The sequence below is a fragment of the Arachis ipaensis genome, chromosome B05, assembly GCF_000816755.2.
Source record: "Arachis ipaensis cultivar K30076 chromosome B05, Araip1.1, whole genome shotgun sequence".
NCBI lineage: Eukaryota > Viridiplantae > Streptophyta > Magnoliopsida > Fabales > Fabaceae > Arachis > Arachis ipaensis.
Genome location: NC_029789.2, coordinates 134,965,823 through 134,976,559, shown reverse-complemented (window position 1 = coordinate 134,976,559; position 10,737 = coordinate 134,965,823). Strand labels below are relative to the sequence as shown.

At 31.6% G+C, this 10,737-nt stretch overlaps 1 protein-coding gene across 2 annotated transcripts; it reads left to right on the top strand.

Moving 5' to 3' along the window:
• On the top strand, window positions 275-4,003 carry LOC107644305 (protein CUP-SHAPED COTYLEDON 1). Of its 2 annotated transcripts, XM_016348142.2 has the most exons (4): window positions 275-626; window positions 1,867-2,129; window positions 3,126-3,249; window positions 3,367-4,003. In XM_016348142.2, exons 1-4 carry the CDS (start codon window positions 473-475, stop codon window positions 3,798-3,800), a joined length of 975 nt encoding a protein of 324 aa, XP_016203628.1. In that variant the 5' UTR covers window positions 275-472; the 3' UTR covers window positions 3,801-4,003. The 2 variants fall into 2 exon arrangements, with proteins under 2 accessions (XP_016203628.1, XP_016203627.1); XM_016348141.2 differs by having other exon boundaries at window positions 276-626; window positions 3,126-4,003.

The following is a 10,737-nucleotide window of genomic DNA, read 5'->3' as shown; positions in this document are numbered from 1 at the left end:
TTTATTAATCTCTTCACTTTTCATAAGCCTGATTCATATTGAATATGACACATAACACATCACATTGATATAGTCAAGGTCGCTGGGTATATATACTTCATTTTGTCTAGTAAAAATACCAAAACCCTCGTGGCAATTTGGTCAATTCCAAATAATTAATTAATTAACCTCATCTTATAATTAATATAATATATTTATTTAATTTAAATGTATAGTTTTGTTGATGTAGGGTACCATATTTGTCAAAGGGTTAGATATATGCATTTAACTATGATATCTAATATGAGGATTCTTCTTGTTGAAGTTGTGAGGAGTTATAAAACCATAAAGTGGAGAACCATTTAATAAGAGCTTCATCTTGGTCATGTATGTTATAATTGATGAGGATTCTTCACATCATAGCTTGGTAAACTGAAATTAATTAAGGTCATCATCAAAGGGGTTTTAGGGTTCTTCATAGGAAGAGTAATTGATGGAAGAGAATCTACCTCCTGGATTCAGATTCCACCCAACAGATGAAGAGCTTATAACATATTATCTTACAAGAAAAGTCTCTGAAAATGGATTCACTTCTAAAGCTATTGCTGTTGTTGATCTCAACAAGTCTGAGCCTTGGGATCTTCCAGGTATATATATATACACACACATATACTATAGTGCTTTAACTAATTTCAATTTATTTTTTATTTTATTTCTTTCTTCTGTATATAATGAAAACTCAGGTGCAGTTAATTTCATGTGAAATTGATAGTTGAGAATCATTAAATAATTTAATAAGTTTGATTAAATAATTATGATCTAATAATTTTCAACTATCAACTTCACATGAAATTCACGTGAGTTTTTACTTTCTTCTATATATACATAATAATGGACTAGTACTCTCTTTCTTGAGAAAATTAAACTAGCTTTAATTTATTTGTTATTTTTTGTTCTAAGGATTATTTTTACAATTGATTTAATTTGCAAATAAAGGCTTATAGATTTTAAGTTTAATTATTGAAACAAAGCTTTTAACTTGCCATTGATTGTATCGAAAAGACTCCAAATTTTTGAAAACATATATAGGAACAAATTGAATTATGAAATTAGGAAAATAGAAAACATTGATGAGCAGAAGTAATTTTTCAACCATATATATATAAGAGTTAATAAGATCCATGCATGGTGATCTTTTCAATTTGTCTCTCTATAATATATATTGTAATTGATTAAAAAAAAAAACACAGCTTTGATCTGATGAGTTTCATAAATCAACAAGGAAAATTATTTCTTTAATTTTTACACTATGCATATAGTGTTGTATTTTGACCCGTTCTACTTTTGCTGCGCATATATATGCTTCATAATCCATGAAATAATAATAAATAATAATTAATAACTAAATAACAACATTTCCCAATGTGCATACGCGCATGTAGTACTACCTAATTTATTAGCAATCCCGCTAAGTTACCAACAGTATTTCCACTAACTTCTATCAACTCTTGTTTATAACTGTGTTTAATGGAAGTGTCTTTGTGGATGTGTCTAATAAAAATATCTTTTTTATGATTGTGTCTAATAGAAGTGTCTTTATAGATATATTTCCTGGATGTGTCTTTTTATACATGTGTTTAAAACATAATAATTAATTATTCTTAGTAATAAATTGACAGATAATATGTTAATACCCTATACTTTTTCATTTATTAGTCATACTCATATATATAAATAACTCAACTATTTACCTTTTAAATGGTAGTAAAAGTATTGGTTAATATATATTGGTGTACCATACCGTAGTAGCTATAAGCTAAGCCACTCTCTTAATTTGGTGAACCAAAATAAATAAATAAATAAATGATTATTATTGTGTTGGAACAGGTAAGGCAAGCATGGGTGAGAAGGAATGGTACTTCTTCAGTTTAAGAGATAGAAAGTATCCAACAGGACTAAGAACAAATAGGGCAACAGAATCAGGGTATTGGAAGACCACAGGCAAAGACAAAGAGATATTTCGTGGTGGGGTTTTGGTTGGAATGAAGAAAACCCTAGTCTTCTATAAGGGTAGGGCTCCAAGGGGTGAGAAAAGTAATTGGGTCATGCATGAATATAGACTTGAGAACAAGAATCCCTTTAGAACTAAGGTAACAATTATATGTTATTAATTTATTATCATGCATGCATACCTCATCACTCATCACAAGCAATTCACAAACACTATATTAATTAATTAGATTTTCTTAGTTACATATAGAAGATATATAGCGACAATTTTAAAGTCGGATTGTGATAATTTTAATATATATTCTACCAAAATATGGTTAGAGCAGTAGATTTTTTTTTCTATTAATCATTAATGCCAAGTTTGAGTTTTAGGTACAGAAAAAAAAATCTAAAAATCATGAAAAAAAATTGAATAAAAGTGTTCATAATAGGAAGATAGTTATAGTTTTACAAAAATATTAAAAAAAAAAAGTTAATATCCATAGTTAGAAATAGGGCTGTTTAAGACCTAGTCCGGATTTGAGGTATATTTTGTTGGATTTGGGTTTGTAATTTCTACTCAGCATTATTTTTGGATTAGATTCGACTTATGTTTTAGGCATCCAACTTGATTAGAAGTTATTTTTAACAATAAAATCTATATTTTAGAGTGAAATTAGTAATGTCATATTATATGTTTATATTTCAATTAATATTTTTTATATTATACGGTATTATTTTTATTTTAAAATAATTTATTTTGATATAAATATAATATAATGTTTATTAAATTTATTTTTAAAAATAAAATTTTATTACTTTAATATATAAAATTTACAAATTTGTATATATTAATTTTACATCGAATCGACTTGGTTTAATCCAATTTGTTTAGGTCATTTTCGAGTCAGATCAAAATAAATCCTGCTGTCTTTTAAGACCGGATCCACTTAAATTCAGTCATATCCAATACATAAACACTCTTAGTTAATATGTACACTAATGATGAAAAAATAATGTGATTTTATATTTTAATTTCTTTCCATCGTTAATTATGAAAGTTTATAGTATGATAGGCAACTATTCATACATATGTGAATAGATATGTCTTCTGAAATTAATTAATTTACTATTTTTTTAATATATGGTTATTGTAGGATGAATGGGTAGTGTGCAGGGTATTCCAAAAGAGCACAGCAGCGAAAAAACCGCCGCAACAAACATCATCCTCCCAACCTGAATCCCCATGTGATGACACAACCTCTTTGGTCAATGAATTTGGTGATGTTATTGAGTTTCCAAATCTAAACACCAACATTAATAATACCAATAATAATAATAATAATTCTTCATCATCATCCTCAAGTGCATTATTCCCTAACAACATTCTTATTTCAGGACAACACATTCATCATCACCATGACCTAACCAATAATAACAATAATAACAATGTTAACACAAACATGAACTTAGCAATGAATTGGCCACCATCAAGTGATCATAATGTTCCATGGCCTTCAGTAGGGTTGTTGAATCCAAGTATTTCATCAATGAATTCCTTGATTCTCAAGGCATTGCAGCTTAGGAATAATTATCAACAAAGAGAAGTTGCATCCACATTTGCACCATCATCATATATTATGCCTCATCATCAAGGAGTAGTAGTTCCTCATCAACAAGTTATTATTGGAACCAATAATGATGACCTAATAACAACTTCTTCAAATCTCATCAATGCTTCTTCTTCTTCTTCATCAAAAGTTTTGGAATGTATGCCACATCAGCAACAACAACAACAGGAGCAACCATTCAATTTGGACTCCCTTTGGTAAATTGATGAATGAATTGAAAAGCATATATATAATAATGTATATGAAGCTCTAGCTTGCTAGATAGCTAACATCCATCTCATCTTGTAAAACTTCTTGTGAATTATTATATTATTAATATATATGTCCATGTAACGCTCCCATTCCTACATGAAAAAAAAATTGTAACATTTTCAAAATTGTAATAAACATCCTAATTTTTAGTAGTTATGTATGTGTCCTTTCTTTGCCCTTCGGTAATAAATAAAAAGTCAACCAACCTTAATGTTGATGTTGTGAATAGTGATAATAATCAGTTGTTGTAATTAGGTGTAAAATTAGGGTCCTTTCAGTCGTTTTAGGTTTCATGTTCTAGGATTAACAACTCAAGAATTTTCTATAAAATAACCGTTTTTCTTTCTCCTATTTTAAAGCATAGGTTAGGCATATTATGTGTCTCCTTTTATTGCCTTAAAATTGAGATAAACAATTTTATTACGTAATATAAAAATTTATAATTAAAAGATAAAATAGTATGTGAAGTTAATGAAAAATTAAATTTGCAAATGGCAGTAATATATGTGTGAAATGCATAAGATTGTTTTAATAAATAATAATATATACTATATCTAAATTTATTTTAAGAATATATATTAAGAATAAGACCGGACACGCTGACATGTGATGGTATTTAGGTGTGTCCAAATGTGTCCGGAGAAGAATTTTTTATTTTTTATTGAGACACGGTTTGGACACAGCAGACACGGCAACTCAGCAAAGTGTCCGTGCTTCATAGGGTATTACTCTATAAAAATTATTAAAGAATTAGAAATATGAGAGTGTTCTCATGCACTGATACAGAAAATAGAATTAAAGAAGGAGACTTGAGATACAGAAGTAAAACTGAAACTTATACATTGTGATTGCATTGTAGCTACTGTGCTGGGTAATGGAGTAATACAACATATATAGTGAAATTATTTATAGTGTAACAACAATCAAAATTAATAGAGACTAACTAATTTATTTATATTCATTCACAACTCCCTCAAACTTAGCAGTGGGTTGAAAAATCACTCTAAGTTTGTCTCAAAATTTGTGAAATAAAGGTGATGGGAGGAGTTTGGTGAAAATATCCCCAATTTAATCTATAGAAGGTATACGGAGGATATAGAGTTACTTTTGATTCACTATCTCTCTTAGGCATTGAAGGTTAATTTCCATGTGTTTGCACCTAGTATGAAGGACTGGGTTAGCAGCTAATGAGCAAGCACTTTGATTATCACAGTAAATAGTAGGTGCCACTGGTTGTAGAATTCGAAGTTCCTTTAAAAGCTGTTGTATAGACACTAAACTAGTGCTGACTAAGATGCTGTTATGCTCCTATACTTTGCCTCAGTGCTACTGCGACTAACTTTGGCTTGCTTATTGCTTCTCCATGATACTAAATTGTTTCCTAAGTATACACAATAGCCAGTAATCGATTTCATGTCCTCCAAATTTCCTGCTCAGTCTGCATCTACAAATGCAAGTAATTTTAAGTCAGCACATTTTTTAAATTTAATGTATGCTAATACTATACCTGCAATATATCTGAGGATGCGTTTGACAGCTTTTCAGTGCTCAATTGTTGGAGAGTGCATGTATTAAGAGACCTTGTTCACAGAGAAAGCAAGATCTGGTCTTAAAATAGTCAAATATTGAAGTGATCCAACAATCTCTCTATACAATTTTGGATCTTGAAATGTTCAGCACCATTTGATGTAAGCTTCAAGGCTGAGACCATAGGGGTAGGCATTGAATTTGCAGTGTCTATTTTGACTTTTTGTAATAGATCTCGGGCATACTTTTGTTGAGAAACTATAATAGATCCATCTGTTAAAGAAGAGAATTCTAACCTAAGTAAATAACTGAGTTTTCCAAGATCTTTAAGCGAAAAAATTTTATTGAGATCAGAAATAAGTTTGTCTATTTCATCAGTGTCACTTCCAGTGACAACAATGTCATCTACATAGGTTAAGAGAAAGGCGGTAAATGTACTAGTGTGTTTAACAAATAATGAAATATCACTTCTGATTCTGGTGAAACCAAACTATAATAATGTAGCAGTCAGTATATTGAACCAAGCTCTTGGAGCTTGTTTCAATCTATAGATTGCTTTGTTCAACTTACAAATCTATGATGTATTTCCAAATTGATAACCTGCTGGTGGAGACGTGTATACCTCTTCGTCAAGAATGCCATTCAGACAGGCATTATCAAAATCAAATTGCTTAAGTGTCCATTCAAGTGATAGATCTATAGTAATTACAATTCTCACAGTAGTAGGTCTCACAACTGGACTGTATATTTGGTTGTAATATATGCCTTCAACTTGAAAAAAATATTTCGCAACCAACCTGACTTTATACCTGATGATGTTGCCTAACGGATCTTTTTTTATAGCAAATACCCATTTAGAATCAATAACAATTTTATGCTTTGGTGGTTCAACTAAATCCCAGGTATTACATCTTACTAAAGCCTGAATTTCAGCATTCATTGCATTTTTTCAGTGTAAACAGTGAAAGGATTGTTTAACATTCTTTGGGGTATTGTTAATCAAATCATAAGGTTCTACTGAAGTTATAGCTAATGTTTGAGGTCTATTGTTTTTAGTTTTTGATCTTGTGAGCATATTGTGAGTATTAGAAGATGTAGTAGAACTAGTGTTTGTAGCATTTTCAAAAGCTAGACAAATTTCAAGGCCTAAAATTGGGATGGAAGAATTCTGATTAAGGCTAGTACTAGAAGGGGTATGCTCAGTAATTTGAGTGTCAAGGCAAGTAGTTGATGAGGGAGAATTTGAGATATCTGGAAGAGGTAAAGTTTAGGGAGAATTAGGAGTCTTGGGGTGAAATGTTGAATGTAAAAACTAGTAGATCTTTAACTGTATCCTGGTTCACTACTATATTTTTATCATGAAATAGAGAATTATAAAAAAATTCAGTTTCATCAAATATCACATATCTCGAATAGTGAATTTTTTCATCTTTAGTCATGCACTTATAACCCTTGTAGCTACTATCATAACCAAGAAATTAGCACTTTTCTGATTTGAAAGCAAACTTTACTTTGTTATAAGATCTTAAATAAGGAAAACAAGCACATCCAAATATTTTAAAGTTCTTATAATCTGGTAATTTTTCGAATAAAGTTTCGAAAAGTGATTTATTTTCTAATGCAGAACTTGGTAATCTATTGATGATATATACTGCTGATGTAAATGAGTCTTTCCAAAATGACATTGATAATGCAGCAGTAGTCAAAAGTGACAATCCTACTTCAGTTATATGCCTATGTATTCTCTCTACACTACCTTGTTGTTGATGTGTGTAGGGACAAGAGATTCGTAATACCATGTTCAGTAAAAATTGAGTGAAGGAGTGTGACATGAATTCCATACCTCTATCAGTTTGCAAAGCCTTAATCTTTAATCTTGTTTGAGTTTTCATAACAGCAATTGAGATAGAGTAAAGAATTGGAAGCATGAGTGTGTTTTCATGCACTGATGCAGAAAATAAAATTAGAAAAGGAGATTTGAGACACAGAAGTGAAACTAAAACTCATACATTGTGATTGTAGCTACTATACTAGTAATGGCGTAGTACAACATATATAGTAAAACTACTTGTAGTATAACAACAATCAAAACTAATAGAGACTAACTAATTCAATTATATTCATTCACAATATATAATGATAAAATTATATTATATACATTGAGGGTTTTAGATTTATGTGAGTTTTTTTATCATTCCTTTTCCCATATCATTTATGAAGCTACAAAGTGAATTTTGAATTTAAAATTATATTATATACATTGAGGGTTTTAGATTCATGTGAGTTTTTTTATCATCCCTTTTACCATGTCATTTATGAAGCTACAAAGTGAATTTTGAATTTTGACAAAGTATAACTGCCCAAATCCCAGGGCTCAACCTTGGACAGGCGGTGAAAACTACCAAGCTGGAGTACGGTAGGGGCAGAGAGAATTTCCGATGTAGCGGTGAAATGCGTAGAGATCGAAAAGAACACCAACGGCAAAAGCACTTTGCTAGGCCGACACTGACACTGAGAGACGAAAGCTAGGGGAGCGAATGGGATTAGATACCCCAGTAGTCCTAGTCGTAAACGATGGATACTAGGCGCTGCGCTATATATATATATTCCGAAGAGGGTCACAAACATTTATATTAAGTCTAGATACTAGTAGCCGGTAAGTTCATATACCATTTCAAACAATAATAAATGTAACTAATGAGGGTAATATGCAAAAAATATTTGTAATTTTTCAACAAACACAAGTTCATGTGTCAACCATGAAGTTGTAAATTCAGTTCAAATAATAATCACCTATCGAGGAAGAAGATATCACAAATCTTTTAGAAGGAATTAGAAGGATGAAATGAAAAGAAAAGTTTAGTGAAAATAACGAAGAGTTCGAAGTAAATTATAAAATCACATATGCAAATCAGGATGCATGGGACGATGTAAATGAGGGTTGGAAGTGAGTCAAGTTGACTCGTGAGCCAGCTTAAATTCAACTCGTTAACAACTCATTAATTTAAACTTATGAGATTATAAGCTAATTTTGAGTTTAGATTTAAGTTCGTATTGTACTTGGTAAGCTCAGCTAATGGACTCGTGAACTGATTCAATTATATATTTATTATAATTATTCATATTAATAATAGTAGTTCCTTAAGCAGTTTTTTCATCCATTACTGAAAAGTTGAGGTGGACTGATTCTTGTCAAGCTGGCATTGTAACGACTAGCTGATGTGGCGAAATTTTTTTTTTTGGTAATTTGGTCCCTTCCTCCTTTTAAAACCCTAATCCCCAAATTATATTCTCTAAATGCAGACATTCCCTTCTATTTGGTGAACAATGGAGCTTCAAAAGATTAAAATTTCCCCATCGAATAACATTCACTCCCATTCTTCAACACATGGATTTTATTATTTAGAACACCATCCATCAAATCCAATATGAACCATATACATGAATATATGCAACAACTATAGATTTTGAACTACGTACATGAATACATATAGGAAATAGAGCACGATAATGATGAAGGAAATAGACAGCTCAAGCTGGATTTTTTTTTATGTATCTGACTCGTGTATAGAAAATGTTAGCCTATCATAATCAAAATACAAACTAAAGCATATTTAAAATTGCCAATTCAATGGAGAGAAATAGAAAGATCATATGAGAATGAAGGTATAGGTAACTCAAGACACGGAAGATTAGCAATGGAAACTTATCTACTTTGCTTCTTTTATATGCGGGGGTTAAGTAGCAATTCAATTTCAATGGGTTGGGGATAGAAGAACATATCCAACTTGGCAGTTATCAACTGCTGTAAAAATTAGTAAGATAACTCATCAGTTGCCAAATGGTTATAGAAGAAAAATAGAAGCAAATTCATAAGCATCTCATCTAGACAGCAATGGCCATTTTCCATAAAAAAAATGAAAATCAGAAAGAAATAAACTAAAAAGGCTTATCAGCATACCAATAAAATTATCACTATATACAAACTAAGAGAAAGAAAATTGGGAATAGGATCAAGCAGAAAACCAAGATTATGTTGTCTACCTTGAGTACGCATCATAAATTGATTAAACATGAGCGCAAGGTATTCCTACCATCCCTTAGAGAAATCCTGCAGATGCCACTTGATTTTAGTGACAATCTTTCTACTATGGATCTTATCATCAGCGGCATGGCAGAGAGCACAGAGGAAAAAAGGTCGAGAACATTCATTTTCTCCTTCAATAACTCAACCATAATACTTGCCATAATAGAGCAACAACAACGACCAGCATACGGGTGCGGGTGCGGGTGCGGGTTGGGGTTCGGGTGCTGCCACTACCACCCCTTCGCCTTCCTCATCAAAGAAACGAAACCTCTCTCAGAAGCTGCAGCAAGCAACGATCTCCGTCTTCCTTTTCCGGCTAGGACCAGCAAAGAAGAGTCGAAACGACTCTCAAATTGTGGATCATATCATGCGGGAAATAGTTGATGAGGTAGGATCAGTCGAGGCTAATAATGGAGCCTGCTTTGAGTTTTCAACAAAGGAGAAGGGAATGGAAGATCTGCAGATAGCGAACATAATTTGGAGATTAGGGTTTTAAAAGGGAAAAAATGGATTAAATTGTAAAAATAGAGTTTCCTTCACCACATCAGTTAGCCATCACAGTATCAGCGTGGAAGGAATGAGTCCATCTCAGTTTTTTTACGCTAATAATGGATGGAAATTGTCTAAGAAACTATTATGTCCCGGAGTGCAACTTCGAGGATAAAATTGAGTAACTATTAATTTTAGGGGTCACTTTGAGTCTTGAGTATAACTTTAGGGACCATCGTGAGACTTAACTCGATCAACATAGTACTACCACAATATTCGTTTAGGATTCCATCTTTCATGCTATCTTAGAATTGGAGGATATGCATGTTTTGGAATTTCATATGTTACTATTAGAGAAATATTGGCAAAAAATCAGCGAATAGCAAGTCATCGATGACCAAACTGTTAGTAAATATTGGCGTTAATTGGTACGTATCATATTATCAATGCAATGAATTTACCTATAACCACGCAGTTGATAAATATTTTATGAACTCCGCTAGGGAGACAATGAAAAATCTTAACAATATATACAATGAGCTGATTTATGATCCACGGTGGATTAAAAAATAAAAAAACCTTCTAAATTCTAATAACAAAAAACTTTTACCCTCGATTTCAAATTTTAACTATTTTTTACCTACTACCAAATTTTCCAAAATATACGATAAAATAACCATTAAATTTCAAATTCACCGATTTTAAATTTCAAATTTTAACCCCGCAGCCCTACAATTGTACCCATGTCTTCCCCACCCATGCTTTTCCCTCATGTGCCCATTG